The 21043-nt window shown below is 47.2% G+C and overlaps 1 protein-coding gene across 1 annotated transcript in view; it reads right to left on the bottom strand.

Annotated features, from left to right (window-relative positions):
- OXSR1 (oxidative stress responsive kinase 1) overlaps positions 1-21043 on the bottom strand; it is a 143187-nt gene that overhangs the window by 25612 nt on the left and 96532 nt on the right. Inside the window, exons 7-11 of the mRNA XM_044294039.1 lie at positions 15382-15483; positions 14864-14997; positions 13876-13924; positions 4917-4982; positions 2333-2455 (exon numbers count right to left, since the gene is read on the bottom strand). Of these exons, the coding sequence (XP_044149974.1) occupies positions 2333-2455; positions 4917-4982; positions 13876-13924; positions 14864-14997; positions 15382-15483 (474 nt within the window). The remainder of the gene's footprint in view (positions 1-2332; positions 2456-4916; positions 4983-13875; positions 13925-14863; positions 14998-15381; positions 15484-21043) is intronic.

The raw sequence follows: 21043 nt of genomic DNA, 5'->3' as shown, positions 1-21043 counted from the left end.
AAAATAGTCAAGCATCTCAGAATCCATAAATCAGGGCTTTATTCAAGGACATCCATACATAACAAGTGGTTGCAAAAAGATCCAAACAACTCCTACACGTTTCAGACACGTTCCTTCTCCTTACTCATGGCAGTTTACTGCAAGAAGACTGGAACTACCCAGAGGAAACCCACGCAAACACAGGGGAGAACATACAAACTCTGTGCAGATGTTGTCCTTGGTTGGATTCGAACCTAGGACCCCAGCACTGCAAGGCACCAGTGCTAACCACTGAGCCACCGTGCTGCCCAAACAGTGATTAACTGGCAAAATGAGGCATCAGCTTGGCCAATAAAGCACAACTCTGTAAGAGCAGAACAATTAGATACTGATGGTGGTTTGAGGGCAATATCCTTGTGACATGTAACCCTTCAATTAATAATGTTCTGTCTGCAGCCAATAGGGGAAGATTAATAGGAATATTCCAGGATCTTAAAGAGGACCTTTCATGGGTCCAGACATTATCAAATAAGTAGGCAGTTGTGTAGGGCATAGTGCAGGGATGCAAGATCACTTACTAGCTTATCTGCCTGGCGCCCCGTTCCCCCGCTGTGCCCCCCTTTTACTTTTCCCACCTGGTACGTAAATGAATATTATCGGTACAGGGAGGAGGAGACTGCCCTGTTTCTCAGGGGAGAAAAAACTACTCACCTTTTCCTTGTGTCACGCTCTCCGCTGTGATTGGACGGCGCTACAGCCAGGGAGAAGGAGACGCCCATTGAGAAACAGGGCAGTCTCCTCCTCCTTGTACCGATGCTATTCACTTATATACCAGGTGGGAAAAGTAAAAAGGGGGAACAGCGGGGGAACGGAGCGCAGGACAGATAAGCTAGTAAGTGATCTTGCATCCCTGCACTATGCCCTACACAACCCCTACTTATTTTATAATGTCTGGACCCATGAAAGGTCCTCTTTAATATTCGCGGCCTATCTTGAAAATCTATTTGCTTTGTTTCTAACATACAGTGGTGCTTAAAAGTTTACAAACCTTTCAAAGTTTTTATATTTCTGCATAAATTTGACCTAAAACTACATCAGATTTTCATACAAGTCGGAAAATCAAATCAAGCAAATAATTTTAAATAAAACATGTCACCCGCTCACACCTGATCGTCATCCCATTTATTGAAGACACCTGACTCTAATGTCACCTTCAGTATCTGCTAATCCTATAGGTTCACATACTTTTGCCACTCACAAAAATGTGATATTGGATCATTTTCCTAAATAAATAAATGACCAGGTCTAATATTTTGGACTCATTTGTTTGATGTAGTTTTTGGTCAAGTTTTTGAAGAGTATTAGGCCAGTTTCAGACAAACGTGGAGAGAGATTTAAAAGGCCCTCTCCATCCTCCACTCTCAGTGATTTACCTCTGAGGCAGAGGTTAGGCAAATTATAATACTTAAAACCAAAAAAGAGGCATAGGATGGAAAATTATAGGTGCTGTCGTGGAGACTTCCAGGGAACTGGATTACCAGTGAGTGTATTACTCATTTACCCAGTTATCTTCAGGACAACACCTGGGAACTACCAACATATTTAATACAGGGATGGATCTAACTGAAGGACATGTTAACACCCAAAGCACATTAGATAAAGTAAGAAAAACTATAATCCTGCATATATCTCTTGTAACAGAAGACCATTTTCTACTTAGTTACAGATAGCTCTCTATGATATAGGGCAAATTGCTACCAAGCTCAAGGGCATGAGGCCAAAGTCCTAAAAAAAAAAAGAGCCCCGAGGCCGAAAGGCCCAACCGACAGCACAAGCCAGAAAATGTTTTTAGAAAGGTCTTAATCTCCTTGTTAAACACAGGAGACACCGAAACGACCTGCAGCCATGGATTTGTCCCCTTATTAAGGTTTAGACCAGCTCCTATAGGTATTTTAACAGGAGTAGGAAGACAACTATAGTAGAACTAAATGTTAATCTCAAGCATAACACAATGGGGTCCGGCGGTAAACGGCAGTTTGATGCCAAACCTACTCGGGAACAGATGATCATCAAGGGGTGCGATCTGTTGGAGCTCCACCATTCTGATATTTCGGAGACAACTGAAACGGCCTGCAGTCATAGGTTTGTTCCCTTATTAAAGGTCTAGACCGATTCATATAGGTATTTTAGCAGGAGAGGAAAGTGGACCAGACCATATTTCCACCAGTCAGAAGCTACAATTTCCTGTGTATCTAAGTTAGAAACAAAGCAAATAGATTTTCAAGAACATTATTACTTGTAAATACTACAATGGACGGCAATAAAACTCAAAGCACAAGAATTGCCTCCTCACCCTAAGTTGTAACACAGCTGCTTTGCCCTCCTCGCTTTCCTCGTCCAGCTCATCATCACTCCACTCCCATCCTCCATCTTCAGTTTTATGAAGACGACCACTTGATCCTGGCACTCTCCGAACCTGTCAACAAACAAGGCAGACCACACTGTAATGTTACCACTCAAGTGACACGTCCTGTCCACGTCTGAAACTTTACCTTAGTTATATCATTCCACCACAGGCTAACAGATGCTTACCGCCATTGATCTCATTTATAGTATGTATGTAACGCACACTGCAAATGTTAGCGCAATAAGAAGGTTTTACAAGTCTTACGTTATTCTCAGGTACTGCTTATACATGTAGGATCCTACTGGTTCACATGATATAAAAACCCTTTAAACCAGGGGTCCTCAAACTACGGCCCGCGGGCCACATGCGGCCCGCCGAGGAATCTGATCCGGCCCGCCGGGTATGTTTAACAGTTAACCTTTAAGCATGCTGAGGGCCTGCGCACCTCTGCTCTCCTCCTCCTGCGCCCTGGCTCCCTCCCTCCGATGTCAGCTCTGCTCCGGTGGTACGTGACTGCTCACTGACGTCACTCGCCTGCTTCTCTCAGGCGACGCAGGTGACGCTGGCGCGTGACCTACAGTGAGTGAGTTAGCGCCGCCGCCGCCCGCCCGCTGTCTGCTTCTCATATCACCGCCCGGAGCAGAGAGAAGAAGCCTCAGGCTCAGGGACAGCCTGGACAACTGTGGGTGCGTCAGTGTGGCACTTAACATTTTAATATTAACAATGGGGAGACAGTGTGTGGTGGGCATTTTTTACAATGGGGAGGTGGCGGGGACGATGCGGGGGACATGAAAATGGCGGCCACTTGTCTGTGGGGAAACACGAAAATGGTGGCCACTGTGACAGTGGGGAAAAAAAACGGGCAGTTAGCTGGGTTGGCATGCTCTCATTTCATACTCAAAGAGACTTGGATAACAAAATGCCAGTCTGCCTGTGAACAGGTCAGTCAGAGTGACACTTGGATAATGAAATATCAGGGTGCCAGTCTGCAGAATCTGACCTATTGAAATGCAGACTTGCAGCCTGATATTTCATTATCCAAGTCTCTTTGGGAAACAATTGAGAGCATGCCAATCCAGCCAACTGCCAGTTTTCTTTCCATGGGGCAACCATGATAATAAAATAGCATCCTACTTATATACGCATTTCCTTTCAGGCCCGTTATATAGGGAGAACCCCGTCCGTTATATAGGGAGAACCCCGTCAGGGACTGATCTGGTCTGCATAGAAAAGACTGCAAGAGGTAAGTGTCCACGTCGGGGGGCAGAGGCCTGTAAGTGGGGGTTCTGGTTTGGAATGGCTATATAAGCAGGAAGATCCTATTTTAGTGTCATGGTTGTCCCATGGAAAGGATCTTCCTGCTTATATAGCCATTCCAAACCAGAACGTCAACTGAAGTGTAAAATAGATTACTGATTAAAGGGGTCTCCTTGATAGAAATACTAAGATTTGATAAGCGTTTCCTTTTCAGTGTTCGGATTTAGAACATATCAATTTGGCCCGTTATATAGGGAGATATAACAGAACCCCATCAGGGACTGAGCTGGTCTGCATAGAAAAGCCTGCAAGAGGTAACTGTCCACACTGCCCCCATTGTCCTATAGGTGCAGGTCCCACCGCTGGGACCCGCACTGATATAGAGAACAGAGCCCTGAAAGTGAAGGAGGGCGCACTGCGCATAAGCAGCCGCCGTCCATTCATTTCTATAGGGCTGCCGAAAATAGCCGAGCGCTGGCTCAGCTATTTCCGCCAGCCTCATAGAAATGAATAAGAGCATGGGCAGTGCACTCCTATTCACTTTTGGGGCTCCGTTCTCTATATAGGTGCGGGTCCCAGCCGTGGGACCTGCACCCAACGATATTCCCCTATTGTCCAAGATGGGAATACCCCTTTAAAAAATATAGTCCGGCCCTCCAATGGTCTGAGAGACAGTGAAGTGGCCCCCGGTTTAAAAAGTTTGAGGACCCCTGCTTTAAACATTATATGCGAGATGCACAAATATCAATTTGATAATTTATTATTACAAAGAAACATTTATTTTACAGATGGTGCGATCCAAAAATAACCGTGTGGGTCTCAAATCCCACGATCTTCCTCAGTATATGGGCACAATAATAATAACTACTTATAAAGACACAATTTACAAAACTCTACTAGGGAATTGTGATTAACTGAATTCTCTAATATTTGGTTTCAATTGGTTTTAAATGTATTAACGTTACAAAGAATTATGTCCATGGTACAAAAATTTTAACTTTTGCGCCATCCTGGAAATCATAATACTTGCTTCTCATCCATCGCTTGTCAGCAATAAAACACAAGCACGGCCCTATGAATGAACATTATCCGTGACACGGAATAATTTTCTATATGTAAATTTTAATATCTATGGCCAGATTTACAAAAACTGGCAGATCCCCTTTCCAGAGCTTGTGTTAAAATGGTATATATGTGAGACAACGGAAATTAAAAAAATATAAATAAATGAATACATATGGACGGCATTCAATTTTCAGGGGAGAGTGCTCACCTTTTTGGCTCTTTCTGAGATGCTGGGGGCCTTCTGGAGCAACTTCTCCTGTAAGAATTCTTTGTTCTGTAAAATGGAAAAATGTATCAGTTGCCTTCAAAGATCACACTAGTGAATACAGGAGACGGCGAGAACAATCTGACAATTGTAACTGAAGTCTTGGTAACGTAATGCCAGGAATGATGTCCCTTTATAAGTAAAACATCTGTGCAGTAAAAGAACAAGACAGTGTGAATATTAAAAAGCCCAAATAATAAAACATGACTGAGCACATACAGACTGCTTCCCTCTAAATCTGCAAAGTATAAAACTTGTTAGGGCAGCATTTTAGGCTCAAGAGCTGCTCTTCCTACTGTAAATGGGGACATACATTTCAACCGTAGCCAGGACAGCACTTTTGGAGGCTAAGGAGAAGTGTATTTCTTGCTCGTATCATTGGGGGACACAGAAGACCATGGGTAGAGCTGTTGCCACTAGGAGGCGACACTAAGCAAAAAAAAGTTAGCTCCTCCTCTCAACTATACCTCGCTTGCAGACACTGAGCTAATCAGTTTTAGCTTAGTGTCCGTAGGAGGCAGACCTCCCTGCTTTGCAGGTCTGCAGATTCTTTTCTTTTACATTTTTTTTCTCTTTTTCTTACCTTTAGCAGGGCTGCTGGCAGTCTCCAAGTTGCCTGCATTCCCACTCAAGAGACGGGAGTCCAGGGGGTCCCCAAGCCCGTTGCTCATTCCCCGTCTCCAGTGTGAGTCTCTCCATAGTTGTTGCTATTGCCTCCCCCCTGTGAGGCAGTCTTTGCGCTGCCCATAGATATTCTGGCTACTCCAGTTCCATGGCTACTACTGCGTAAACCGTTCCCAGGGGGAATTTTTGCGTTCATCCTTCACCTGCGGCTTACCTGACACATGGGCAGGGGACACTACATTTATGGTTTTCTCCACATCCCCTTCCTCCATGTGGAGTATCGGCCCTGGCATTCCAGCAGTATATGCACAGCATTCCTCCTTCTAGGCATTCTGCCTTCTCGCTAGTTGTAGTTGGGATTGAGTCTACATTTCCTTCTTCCACAGGGGGCACTTTGCTTCTGTTCTGCTATGACACGCTGCGGCCGGGGGGTTTGCTCACTTCTGCTGGGCGTTAGTACGTTTTCTGTACCTGGTATAACCTACCAATTTCTATGGCGCTGGCTTAGCGCCTTGTTCCCTTTACATGTACCACATTGCCTCTACAATCTACTATGGTGACAGCATCAGTGTTCACTCCGTGTGGAGTTTGGGTATGCACTTATTCAGTTTGCGTATGTGAGTTGTCTACATGGCTCCCCAAACCGGGTTGAGCGGTCGCACTGCCCTTGTTGTCACCCCTAAGTGCTGGTTTTCTTCTAAGCCGCATCAGCTGCTTCTACTTCTCCCCTTCCACAGGTCGAGTAGTTGTGCTGTTACTACTGCCTGCTCAGCCAGTGTTCATAGCCATAGGGTTCTCGTATGCCCCCTTTCTGCTGTGGGCTGCCTGTGTGGCTGGTGTTGGTTCTGTTACCAGTTTTTTTCTGGGGCTTTGTGGCGTTTGGGGTCCACACTCCCTTTCCTGGCGCAGTATTTCTCCTATTTCTGGTTCCTGTCTGCAGCTTCCGATTAGGTCTGCCAGTTCAGACAGCCTTCCATGGAGTATTAGACAGCTTCTCTCCTCTCTTGTTCTGGAATTTAAGGACCTCCTCTAAATGCTTCTTACCACATTGGCATTTTCCTGGGGGAACATTCTTATGAAGAAACCCCCTTGGCTGTAGGTCTGAAGGGGATGTTTTGGATCCCGGAGGACACTTTTCCTGTCAGGTTATTACCCAATTTTTGGCAGTTTTGGATCAGTTCCACTGCCTTGTTCCCTTTGGATTTCTTCACTCCCTCAAGAATTTTTTCTTGAGGGACATTCTCATGCCTGACTTGTTCGGTCCCGCTGGAGGGTTCTTATCTTCGGGCATCCCTACTTCTTCCCCCATGGTGGCAAATTTTGTCACATCTGCATTTCTATGGCCCTTAAAATATCCAGGTGCCATTTTCAGTTCGTCTTCTTCCAATATGTATTCCACTAAGTGGTTTCCTTGTTTCTTCTCACACCATGCTGTGACTGTTGATGGCTCTAGGGTGTTATTTTTTCTGGGGTTCTGACCTATAGGCATCACTCCTTAGTAGGGTTGTTGCGATACCAAAATTTTGATTTGATTTTGATACATAGAAAGTGTCGGCAAATAAGAACCATTTGGCCCATCTAGTCTGCCCAATCTACTGAATACTATAAATAGCCCTTGGCCCTATCTTATATGAAGGATGGCCTGATGCCTATCCCATGCATGCTTAAACTCCTTCACTGTATTTGCAGCTACCACTTCTGCGGGAAGGCTATTGCATCCACTACTCTCTCAGTAAAGTAATACTTCCTGATATTACTTCTAAACCTTTGCCCCCTCATTTAAATCTATGTCCTCTTGTAGCAGTTTTTCTTCTTTTAAATATTCTCTCCTCTTTTACCTTGTTGATTCCCTTTATGTATTTAAAAGTTTCTATCATATCCCCTCTGTCTCGTCTTTCTTCCAAGCTATACATGTTAAGGTCCTTTAATCTTTCCTGGTAAGTTTTATCCTGCAATCCATGTACCAGTTTAGTAGCTCTTCTCTGAACTCTCTCCAAAGTATCAATATCCTTCTGGAGATATGGTCTCCAGTACTGAGCACAATACTCCAAATGAGGTCTCACTAGTGCTCTGTAGAGCGGCATGAGCACCTCCCTCTTTCTACTGCTGGTGATGCCTCTCCCTATACACCCAAGCATTCTGCTAGCATTTCCTGCTGCTCTATGACATTGTCTGCCTACCTTTAAGTCTTCTGAAATAATGACCCCCTAAATTCCTTTCCTCAGATACTAAAGTTAGGACTGTATCACTGATTTTATATTCTGCTCTTGGGTTTTTACACCCCAGGTGCATTATCTTGCACTTATCAACATTAAATTTTACTTGCCAGATTTCTGACCATTCCTCTAGATACCATAAAAAGTATTGTGATACTCGATACCAAGCAAAAAAATAAAATAAAAAAAGAAGCAGCGTGCATTCCGCATGTTATGGAACGTCCAGCCCATAATCAAACAGTCCAATCCTATTTTTTTCTGTTACGGAGTTCACCACATAAGAGATTTTTTTTATATTTTAATAGTTCACACTTTTTGGGGCGTGGCGATATGTAATATGTTTATTTATTGTTTATATATTGTATATGTAAAATTGGGAAAGGGGGCGATTTAAACTTTATATATTTTTTTTTTACTTTTTATTTAATAACTATTAGCCTCCTTAGGGGCTAGAACCTGGGATCTTTTCATCCCTTGTTCTATTCACCCTGATAGAGCTCTATTAGGGTGAATCGGACTTCACACTCTCCCTGCTGCCTGCGCATAGTACACACATCAGCAGGGAGATTACCATGGCAGCCATGGAAGGCTTCAGTAGCGTCCTGGCTGCCATGGTAACCGATCGGAGGATTACACTGCTGGGGCTCCGATCTGAAGCTGCCACTGCCACCAATGAGTAGGAGGGGAGGGGACCCTGTGGCCATTGCACCACCAATGTTTTTAGTACTAGGGGAAGGGGGGGCGCACTGCGCCACCAATGAAGATAAGTAACCTTTAATACAAATACAGGAGGCGGGTTCCGGCGGCAGAATCACATAGCCGGCACCCAACCTCTATGACAGGGCACTGCGATCCGCGGCAGTTAACCCCTTAGGTGCTGCACCGGAGGTGTTAACTGCCGCGGATCGCAGCACCCTGTCATAGAGGTCGGGTGCTGGCTATGTGATTCTGCCGCCGGCACCCGCCTCCTGTATTTGTATTAATGGTTTAGTTATCATCATTGGTGGCACAGTGGCCACAGCCCCTCCCCTCTCATTGGTGGCAGCGGCACAGGGAGTAGGGGCAAGGAGCGCACTGAGAGCAGCACGCGCCATGTTCTCTTATACTAGGCTGAGCATTAGCACAGCCTAGTATTGGTAAATGTCAAATCCCGGTATCGAATCGATACCGGTACAAAAGTATTGATTGGGTATCGATAATTCGATACCCGCAACAACCCTACTCCTTAGCAGTCTTCTGGATCCAGGCTACGTATTTCTCTCCTGTATCTTCCGCAATCGCTCCGTTGCTTCTGGTGACTGACTTGTCTTCATTCTTGTCCATCTTAGTGGATATTCTGTGTGCTCTCCACTTCTTCTGAAGTCTCCTAAAGCCGTTACTTATATTCCCTGGGCTGTTCTTTCTTCTGCCCAGCCAGAGCCTCTGCGTATTCAGCCACTCTCTGGCTGGCCTTCCTGGGAATGTTTTTTCCTGTCCCTTTTCAGGGTTCCTGGTGTGTCTTTCCCCCGCATTTCTGTGCGGGGCCTTATGACTGGCCTTGGATTCGTTCTGCTCTTGTTCCCTCCCCATGGTACTGCTCTTGAACATCCCATGGTCTTCTGTGTCCCGCAATGATACGAGCGAGAAAATAGGATTTTTTGTGCTTACCTGTAGAATCCTTTTCTAGCAGAGTTCATTGGGGGACACCGCTCCCACTCTGTATGTTCATTGCTGGCTCTTCTAGATGGGTCCTTCTGGTTCTTGAGGATGACCCATTCTCTGGTTTTCTTCCTTTTTATTATTTCTGCTGGCTTCTCCTGGCTGCTCCTACTGCTTTTGTACAAACTGATTAGCTCAGTGTCTGCAGGAGGGATATAGCTGAGAGGAGGAGCTAACTACGTATTTTACTTAGTGTCGCCTCCTATGGGCAACAGCTATACCCATGCATGGTCTTCTGTATCCCCCAATGAAGTCAGCGAAAAAAAGATTTTATAGGCAAGCACAAAAAATCCTATTTTTAGTTAATTCAATCACCGACCTCCATACAATATACACAGACTCTTGACTGCCTGCTTCACACAAACAAGGGGAATATATTTAGACACGGATGTAGGAATGCCCATGCAAGGGTCCTCACACAAACGTGGCCAGCTAGCAGTGCACATTAGGCCACTTTCACATCAGAGTTTTCCCTTTACACTATTCAGATCTGTCATAGGATCTCAATAGCGGTGAAAAATGCTTCCATTTTGTCCCCATTCATTGACAATGGGGACAAAACTGAACTGAACGAAACGGAGTGCACCAGAATGCATTCCGTTCCATTTGGTTGCGTCCCCATCACGGACAGAATAACACTGCAAGCAGCGTTTTTTCTGTCCACGATGTGGTGCGGAGCAAGACGGATCCGTCACGACTCGCAATGTAAGTCAATGGGGACAGATCCATTTTTTATGACAATTGAAAATGGATCAGTCCCCCATTGACTTTCAATGGTGCTCATGATGGATCCGTTCAGAACGGATGCAGACGGTTGTATTATTATGACGGAAAGTGAAAGTAGCAGTTAAAGAGAGTTTCTGGGGGAAAAAAATAAAATAAAACACGCCAAATACCGTACATTTATAAATATCTTTAACTAGCAGAACATGCTTGTTTCATTTTTTTTGGGGGGAAGGAGGGCTAATTAGTTTAACAACTAACACTCTAGAAAAGATTGTCACTAATCATGGGTACCCCAAATCAGACCCCAAGCTCCATCAGCCCCCGCTACCGGCCCTCAGACCAGGGCCCCCGCTACCGGCCCTCAGACCAGGGCCCCCGCTACCGGCCCTCAGACCAGGGCCCCCGCTACCGGCCCTCAGACCAGGGCCCCCGCTACCGGCCCTCAGACCAGGGCCCCCGCTACCGGCCCTCAGACCAGGGCCCCCGCTACCAGCCCTCAGACCAGGGCCCCCGCTACCAGCCCTCAGATCAGGGCCCCCGCTACCAGCCCTCAGATCAGGGCCCCCGCTACCAGCCCTCAGATCAGGGCCCCCGCTACCAGCCCTCAGACCAGGGCCCCCGCTACCAGCCCTCAGACCAGGGCCCCCGCTACCAGCCCTCAGACCAGGGCCCCCGCTACCAGCCCTCAGACCAGGGCCCCCGCTACCAGCCCTCAGACCAGGGCCCCCGCTACCAGCCCTCAGACCAGGGCCCCCGCTACCAGCCCTCAGACCAGGGCCCCCGATACCAGCCCTCAGATCAGACAGAAAAAAATAAAAATAAAAGAACCTGCCTGGGTTGCTCCGGACAGCACTGCAATGCAGCAGATTAAAGACTCACAGCTTTCCAGTCTTCTTCCGGCGCAGGCTGCACTGTGTCAAACAGCGTCAGGTCATAGTGTGCGCCTACGTGCACTATGTCCTGACGTTGTCTGTGCAGAGCGGGGCCCAGAAGAAGACCAGGGAAGGGGAGTACAGCTGGTGCAGCACTTCCCCCACTGCTCCCTGCGCCTCCTGCATACTTAGGACGGCTTCCATAATGGAAGCGGTCATTAGCATTCGAACTATAAGACGCACTGCCATTTTTCCTTTACTTTTGGGGGGGGGGGGGGAGAACATCTTATAGTCAAAAAAATATGGTATATTTCTATATATACACATACAAACATATATAGTTTATTCAATGCCAATTGATGATACCTCCACATCAGATAACTGCACCCATCACTAGGATATCACACATGGGTGAATAGGATTCCACAGATGATTCAGGTACGAAACATTTACCGGAAAGTCTTACTTACAGCTGTGTTGAGTAAGTGGGATCAAGTAGCCAAAATGACCATCGGTCGGGATCACTCTTTTCTGTCCCTCAGGTGTCCCTACGATACACTGCCTACAAGCTGAGCAGCCTCCCAGACAAAGGCAACTCCATTCTCGGCGGCTAAACCCTATCACAATCCTGAAGTGACCATGCAATAAAGGCCATACAACAACCCAACACGTTTCCCCCAACAATTAGCTTCTTAGGGGAACAAAGAAATGTGGATAGCAGCCAAAATGATGCTGTAGTATTTGTGTATCTGTGCACAGTTGATGCTGCAGATCTCTGTTGTGGATGTATCAATTGGTATAAAGTTACTCATAGGCTCCTTCAATTAGGGGGCCATGTTCAAGGTCCGTTGGAGACGGAAGTGAGATGTTCAGATTATGGTGGATGTCAAATCGTTCAATCGGAGGTCATTTACAGAGCGCAGAATACAGGTAGGATGGTAGAAAGAAATGACGGGGGAGATGTAGGGGGTCGAGCACTGTGGAGAGCTTTGTGTGCGAGAACAAGCAGTTTAAATTGAACCCTGTACTGTATGGGTAATCAGTGCAATGACTGGCACAGGACGGATAGGTGAGCCTGGCTGCTGTGTTTAGGATAGACTGAGAGGGGTAAGTCTGGTGAGGGGGGAGACAATTAGAAATGGGTTACAGTAATCAAGGCAACAATGAGAGTTTTTGTTATTTTCACAGTAAAGAAAAGTGGTGGATTCTAGAGCTGTTTTTGAGGTGCAGGCGACATGAGCGTACAAAAGATTAAATATAGGAGGTGACGGAAAGAACAGTGTCAAATATGACACCAAGATAGCGGGTGTGCTGTCTAGGTGCGATGATAGTGCCGCACTGAGATGGAGCTATCAGGTTTAGATATGTTAGTAGTAAATGGTAATAAACACCAGTAGTTCACTTTTTGAAAGATTCTGTTTCAGACAAACAGAGGACATGATGTAAGAGACAGCGGACAGACAGTCACTGGTGTCCTGTAGTACAGCACAGGCGATGTCACGGGATGAAGTATAGGTGGGTGTCATCAGCATCGAGATGGTACTGGGGACCAATCTGCTGATACTCTGTCCTTGTAGAGAGAAAACAGGAGAGGGCCTAGGACTGAACCCCAACAGCAAGAGGGAGAGGAGGGGAAGTAGAGCCAGCAAATCATAGAGAGATAGGAAGAACACCAAGGACAGAAGCAGTGCACTGGCCTGATAGAATTTTTTTAAATCAGTACTAATGAAAATTTAAAACCCTATTAGCCTATAGTAATCCTACCTCTGTCTGCTCTCTCATCAGTACTCAGTACAAGTATTAGGAGGTGGAAAGTTTTGCAGCTGCAAATTGCCTGCGTTTCTGTCAAACTACATGCTGTGAGAGGGGAGAGGGAGCAGAACTGGATTAATATCAGACTGAATAAAATTGCTATGCATAGTACTAAGGGGTGTGTGGACAGCAGGAAACACCAAAGAACACACATTACACCAGAAAGCATGCAAGAAAAAGGAATACATTTACAGAAGTCATGCAAAATTCCTGAACCTATCTTACACACACATCTAAAGCTGCCTAACAAACGATGGCGGTTTTATTATTTTTAAAGGCGTAATCCAGGAAATAATGATGACCTATCCTGAGGATAGGTCGTCATTATCACATCTGCAGGGATCTGAATTTTGGCCCATCCCCCCAGATCAGGTCTGGTGAGCACTGCCCTGCTCCTGGCAGCTCACCAAGCACAGTGTTGTACACAGTATAGTGGCTGTGCTTGGTACTGCAGCTTAGTCCCATTCACTTCAATGGGGCTGATCTACAACTAGGCTATGTGACCAAGGTGTGGCGACATCATGTGGCCTAGGAAGAATGACTGTTTGGCGGGGGTCCCGGGTGTCGGACCCCCACCTATCTAATATTGATGAGCTATCCTGAGGATAGGACATCAATATTACTTCTATGATGACCCCTTTAATGATATGGACACTATAAGGAGGCTAAGATTTATATGACTTTATTAAATAGCAAAAGTGTGCATAGTGAAAGAATAGTAATATAAGTTATATAAGCTTCAAACCTAGTTGCACACATTTGAAGAGAGTCTGAATTTCTGTTTGCCTAAAAACAGCAGTAATAAATAGATCATCCTTTACAAATATGAGGATGCTGTCAGGTTGGATGCAATAAAAGCAAATCACAGTCTGTTCACAGTTCAGGGTAATTATAGCTTCGCGTTTACAGCTGAACGAGCCGCAAAATATTCCTCTATATAAACACATTACGTACCTTTGCTTTCTGGAAGAACTTGTGCTTCAAAAGTTCTGCTGCTGTTGGTCTACAAAAAGCAAGATATTCGGTTATAGAAACCTGCCTCTGCTGAATCACATGGGAAACTCTTGGTCAGCAGTCCCCTACTTCTATAATGCATATGACTATTCAAAAATACTTACATTTAAGGCTACTTTCACACTTGCGGCAGAGTGATCCGGCAAGCAGTTCCGTCACCGGCAATCTGCATGCAAACGGGCAGCATTTGTAGACAGATCCGGATCCGGATCCGTCTTATAAATGCATTGCAAGAACGGAAGGAGGGATCCAGCATCGCGGTATTTTTAATGCGGCACTAATACATTTTAATGTAACTGATCCAAAATTTTGGACTGAGATAATAGCGGTATTTCCTCCGTCCAAAATGCCATTCGGTGACTGAACTGAAGACATCCTGAACGGATTTCTCTCCATTCAGAATGCATGGGGATGAAACTGATCAGTTATTTTCCGGTATTGAGCCCCTAGGACGGAACTCAGTGCCGGAAAAGAAAAACGATAGTGTGAAAGTACCCAAAAAGGAAGCTGTCAGCTGTTTTGACCATGCTAAACTGCTGACAACACTAGGTAGGGAGGGCTTGGGGAGAGCAGTACTTTTCTCATCAGGAGTAGTGAGAATATGAAGTTTTATTCTACACTACTAGACATTACCTTGGGGGACCCCATGTTGAAGCTCAGCCATTGAGTGGCTTTTAGTGATGCGTTATATGGCAGCCCACAGTTGCAAACTCCTTCCAGGTGGCTTAGGTCTACATAGAAGTTGTGACCTAATATACTGCATGCTATTTCACCAAGACCGGGTAATTTAAACTTGACAGGTTCCCATCCCCTGTCTACTACTACAATAAGTAGTATACTACATGTGGTGACAATGATGGCTAAAAACAACTTCTTTAGTGCATTTTCTGAAGGTACCATCCTAATATGAAGACGTGTCAGTCGTTACCTTTTCTCTGGGTCTTTTTGAAGGCACGAAGAAATCATTTTCCTAAAGGACTTTCCATATTTCTTCAGCATTTCCTTATCCTGTACACCAGTCTCTAGAGTTGGGGGATCGTTCTGGAGTGTTAGCATTAATACCTGTCATGAGAGGGGAACAGAAAAAAAAAAAAAAAAAGGGAGAGTTGAAACTGTGAAAAACCAGAAAACAGGTTTCAGAAGGTGGATGCTGTATGAAAGGTCTTGAAAGCAAGTAAAAAGAAAATCAAAACACATATATTCATATAGCCATGCTTGACCTATCCTCATTGTGCGGAGTAAAGAAAGAGGACCACAGTAATCAGCAGGTAGCTGCAGCGCCATCCATAATCGGAGTTCTCACCTTGCCATTTTACCATACAAATGTGCGACTGCATCATAGTAAGTGTAACATGGAGGTAATAAATGTAAGAAATCCCAAGTAAACTGCATAAAAAGATGATCTCATTATAAATATATACACGGTGTATATAATAAATACGCTACCTTCATTGGAGGATATTTATGATATGGAGCAGCTCCTGTAGCCAATTCAATAGCTGTGATTCCAAAACTCCAAATATCTGCCTTAAAATCATATCCCCTGACCTAAAAGATAAAAACAACACATGAGGTTAAAGTGTACCTAGCCATGTCTCCAGCCAAATGTCTGGAAGTGATTGTGAGAGACAAGAGAACAGATTGCTTACTAAATTCATGTCACTTTAGTGACTACAGTGACATTTATTTAATCTAACATCAGCTAATGTATAAAATCTTATAATCCCCTATTTGTTTTTAGCCCAAATCTGCAATAAAATGTGGAATTTTACATGAACAGATGGAAGACAAGACAAACAGAACCAAATAATACATTTATCTGGAAATAGAACTGTGGAGAGAAAGTACCGTATTTTTCAGACTATAAGACACACCCAAGATTTAGAGAAGGAAAAAAAGGAAAAAAAAATAGTTTTCATCAGACTTCAGATTAGACCTCCCCCCAGCGTTTCCGCTCAGGTCCAACCCCTCCACCCATCAGAGCTCAGGTCCGACCCCTCCACCCATCAGAGCTCAGGTCCGACCCCTCCACCCATCAGAGCTCAGGTCCGACCCCTCCACCCATCAGAGCTCAGGTCCGACCCCTCCACCCATCAGAGCTCAGGTCCGACCCCTCCACCCATCAGAGCTCAGATCAGACATTAAAATAAATTAACTTACCTCTCCTGCTCTGGACGGTGCTGTCACTCTGCAGATTCACTCACCCTCCCTGGTCTTCTTCCAGTCCATGCTGCACTGTGACCTGATGTTGCACAGCGTCAGGTCATAGTGCAAGCCTATGTCATGACACTGTACACACAGTCAGGACAGAGTGCAGAGCGGGGCCCGGAAGAGTGAATAGAGCCAGTGCAGCATTACCCTTACCTCGCCTCCCGCAGGCTGATGACTGCTTCTATAACGGAAGCAGTCATTAGCATTCAAACTATAAGACACACTGCGACTTTTCCTCCACTTTTTTTTTTTGGGCTGCCCGTCTGTAGAATCTCCTCTCATAAATCGTATATATGTCTGATCATACAGAACCTGTCAAGTTGATTCCAGATAGGGCTGCACGATATGGGAATTTTGTGCGATTGCGATTAGGGCTCTAAAAATTGCGATAACGATTTGCGATGCAATATTTTAAGGGAATTGTGCTAGAGGTCTATTTGCTTGGATTTTCCCATATGAGCCGATGATGCAGCATGGGTATGACATAGTTGTGGGGGATCTGAGGAGGACGCCGTCATGTGGGGGATCTGTGGAGGACGCCGTCATGGGGGGGGGATCTGTGGAGGACGCCGTCATGGGGGGGGGATCTGTGGAGGACGCCGTCATGGGGGGGATCTGTGGAGGACGCCGTCATGGGGGGGGGGGGGATCTGTGGAGGACGCCGTCATGGGGGGGGGGGGGATCTGTGGAGGACGCTGTCATGGGGGGGGGGGGATCTGTGGAGGACGCCGTCATGGGGGGGGATCTGTGGAGGACGCCGTCATGGGGGGGGGGGGGATCTGTGGAGGACGCTGTCATGGGGGGGGGGGGGGATCTGTGGAGGACGCCGTCATGGGGGGGGATCTGTGGAGGACGCCGTCATGGGGGGGGGGGGGGATCTGTGGAGGACGCCGTCATGGGGGGGGGGATCTGTGGAGGATGCTGTTATGGGGGGGGATCTGTGGAGGACGCCGTCATGGGGGGGGGGGGAGATCTGTGGAGGACGCCGTCATGGGGGGGGGGGGAGATCTGTGGAGGACGCCGTCATGGGGGGGGGGATCTGTGGAGGACGCAGTCATTGGGGGGGGGGGGGGATCTGTGGAGGACGCCGTCATGGGGGGGGGAATCTGTGGAGGACGCCGTCATGGGGGGGGGGAATCTGTGGAGGACGCCGTCATGGGGGGGGGGGGATCTGTGGAGGACGCCGTCGTGGGGGGGATCTGTGGAGGACGCCGTCGTGGGGGGGATCTGTGGAGGACGCCGTCGTGGGGGGGGGGGGGATCTGTGGAGGATGCTGTTATGGGGGACCTGTAGATGGCACTGTTATGGGGTGGATCTGTGGATGGCACTGTTATAGGGGATGTGTGCTATGACACACAGGGCCATGAGGGGGGCCAGCATAAGACACACATATAGCATCTTATGCTGGTCCCCCTCATGGCCCTATGCGTCCCCTCATGTGTCCTAAACTGCGCACATAACTGGCTTTGTGTGAAAAGTATTTTACTACTGTGTGAAACAAGTTCTCTCCTATTGATAAAATGGCCGCCTCTGTACTCACTTTCACTATGTAGATATAGAACCTACACAGAAAATGCCAGACCGCTTATACTGATTAAATTCTTTATTACAAAAATCACAATATGTTTGCATGATTGAATACAGACATGATTAAAAACAAAGTGCAGAATTATGGGGCGTGGCTTCGGCATGGCGGCGTGAGGACGCATGTATGGAGAGCTCCGTGACTTGCCTCAGGAGAACTAGCACGGAACACCTTCCTAGCTGTCTTTCCGGCCATGACTAAGGGGAGAAGATCGAGGAGTCAGCCTGCGGTCCCCCCTGAACAATCCATCGGCCGTTTCCTCAGATCTGCCCAGCAAGGAGGCTTGGAGTCTCCTGTAATGGCGGCCGCTTCTTCCTCGCTGCGGCCAGCGGCACAGCCGTTTTCGCCAGCGCGAACATCGGAGCTCCCTACCCCACGAGAACGCCGCTTGAGTGAACAGATCCATACTCACTCAGCTCCGGCCTCCCAGCGTGACACCCGACCGGATCCTTCTCTGCGCCACGCAGCTCCACATCAGCCGGATCCTCCAGGTACCGCCACTCAGGCTAGGTCAGGGCCTACTACCGACGGGAGCCTGCATGCCCGGGCCCCTTCCCCTCACCAGACGGACAATGCGATAACTGGGTCTACTCAAGCCCAGGAGCAGTACAGTGCACGCGCCAGCACTCCTATCGCTAGCCCCTCCAGGGATCCCACTGGGGGGTTGCCGCCATCTCTGAGGAATCCTATCCTCACTCAGGGCCACGTGTTACCTGCCCCTGCTACTCAGTCTCCCAGTCAAGATATACCTGCTATCTTCTCCTCCTCGCTGACACAGCATCCAGAAGAGTCTCAGGGGTTCCCCCCACCCCCTTCCTCCATTGACCGCACGCTGGCAGAACTATGGGAGATGGTGCGGGCGTTACCCACGAAATCCGATCTGGAGGTACAAGTGTCTCGCATTGAGGCCAAGCAAGCCCAGGCCCTGCAGGCAGTCCGCACGGAGGTTCAACAATTGGACGACCGTCTGTCCTCACTAGAACGCGAACATGCAGCTACAGCCGCTGTGGTTCATTCTCACTCTGCGGTCATGTCTGCACATACCTCTCAACTGCAGGACTTTTCGTTACACCTTGACGACGTGGAGAATAGGGGCCGTCGAAACAACCTTAAGATCCGTAACATCCCGGAATCGGTCCCCAACGATCAGCTACACTCTGTCGTGGTCGACATTTTCAATTCAATCCTGGACGATCCTCCTCAAACGCAAATCGAACTTGACAGGGTTCACAGAACTGCCGGACCCAGAAATCGGGACGTGGATAGGCCACGTGATGTCATCTGCCGGGTACACTTTTATGTTGTAAAGGAGCGTATCCTGCGCAAAGCCTGGGAAAAGAAGGACCTTTTCTATAAAGACATTCCGATTACTGTATTGCCTGATGTTTCTCGCCTAACCCTATCTATGCGGAGAATGGTGAGGCCTCTGCTAGAAGCAATCAAAGAAGCAGGAGCATCATATCGTTGGGGTCACCCGTTTCACATCATTGTCAGATATCCCGACGGTCAATCTATGCAAGTCCGCTCTCCGGCTGACCTTCAGGATTTATTCAGATTCCTTGACATCCGTCCATTCCCGGTTCCAGATTGGACACTACCCTCCTTTTTACAGGATTTGCCTCAAGGTCCGGATTTTCCAAGACGATCAGCATCTCCTTTCTCGAGGCGCATATCTCCTGGCCGTTCCGGCTCCCTCCGCGGTCACCTTTCCAGGCCCCGCTACCAGCCTCCACGGCGCCTACCACCGTCTCCCCGCTGATCTTTCATTTTGATCCCTACTACGGAGACCTTCTGCCTGCATTGTTGAGCGGGTCTTCACTAGACAGTTATTCATGTTTCTGTTCCTGAGCCGTTCCACCAATCTTTCCCACCTGGATTCCTGTCAGGGACTATGATGACTTCCACTCCGCGTCCCTTCAGCTCCAGATGTTGTTTACAGTCTTGCGACTTGGGTTTTTGTTTTGCCTCGATGTTATCTCCCTGTGCTCCCTTCCTCTTACCTGTCTTGTAGGAGTAATATTATGCATCTGTCCTCTCCCCTTTTCCCTGTCCATGCCACTCTACATTTTAGGAAGGGGTCTCCCAGGTGCAACATGTTCCGCCTCATGTTTAGGTCACTAGGTGTTCTCCTTATGATTAGGTTTCATCTTTTCCCCAAGCGCCATCCGTTCTACTTCCCCAACTAGGGCACTGTGGGTCCTTTCCTTAGTACTGTTTGGATAGGCCTCTCACAGTTACTATTGTTATAGCAGGTGCTACTGCTTATAGTTAGAACCCGTCCATTCTTCTTTCACTTCTCTTTCCTTTTATCTTTCCTTCCCTAGTCCCTTTTCCCTCCCTTTCCCTTGACAGCTCACTTCTCTCTCACAAAGGTATTGTGTTCATTGTGCTCTGTAGGACTTGTTATTCATTATGTCTGATATTCTATTAGTCTCCCTTAATGTACAGGGTTTGAACCTGCCAGAAAAGAGATCTTCTCTCCTGCGTCTCCTTTGGAGAAAAAGAGCTCACGTGGCGTTTATCCAGGAAACTCATTTCCGCTCCTCTTCTACTCCAAGACTCTTCGATAGACGCTTCCCTCATGTTTACCACAGTTCGGACCCTGACTCTAAGACGAAAGGAGTCTCAATCCTTGTCTCCAACGCAATCTCCTGGGACCTGATTGATTCTCGCACTGATGGAGCTGGTAGGTACCTGTTTGTAAAGGGAAGGTTGGCTGGGACTTTAGTTACATTGGCGTCCGTTTATGCCCCTAACACAGGCCAGGTTAGTTTCCTGACCAAGACCTTTAGAGCCTTGGAGGATTTCACTGAGGGCCTCTTGATTCTCGGAGGTGACCTTAACATCGTATTGGATCCTCGCCTGGACTCCTCCAAGGGTCAAGTTTCTTATCCCCACTCCACCACTTCCAAGCTTAAAGAGCTCCTTTTCTCACAGCAACTTACAGACCCATGGCGCATTTTGTACCCGACATCTCGAGACTATACCTTTTTTTCTCACCCTCACAATTCCTACTCCAGGTTGGATTATTTCCTTCTGAACCACGCTAGGCTGGACCTCCTCACTAGGGCGGAGATCGACCCAATAACCTTTTCGGATCACGCCCTGATCTCCATATCGCTCACTTTTTCATCCCACCAAGCCAGAGCCTGGCATTGGCAATTAAATGACTCGCTTCTACAAGACTTACAGGTCTCTTCTGAAATAAGGAAGGACCTGGCTGAGTATTTCGAGACTAACGTGGTTCCAGAGAGTGATCCCCTTACTATTTGGGAGGCCCACAAATGCTTTATTCGAGGCTCCTTTATAAAA

This window comes from Bufo gargarizans, chromosome 5 (assembly GCF_014858855.1).
Source record: "Bufo gargarizans isolate SCDJY-AF-19 chromosome 5, ASM1485885v1, whole genome shotgun sequence".
Classification (NCBI taxonomy): domain Eukaryota; kingdom Metazoa; phylum Chordata; class Amphibia; order Anura; family Bufonidae; genus Bufo; species Bufo gargarizans.
The sequence above is the reverse complement of the archived record's forward strand: the minus strand, read 5'-3'. Positions and strand labels throughout refer to the sequence as shown.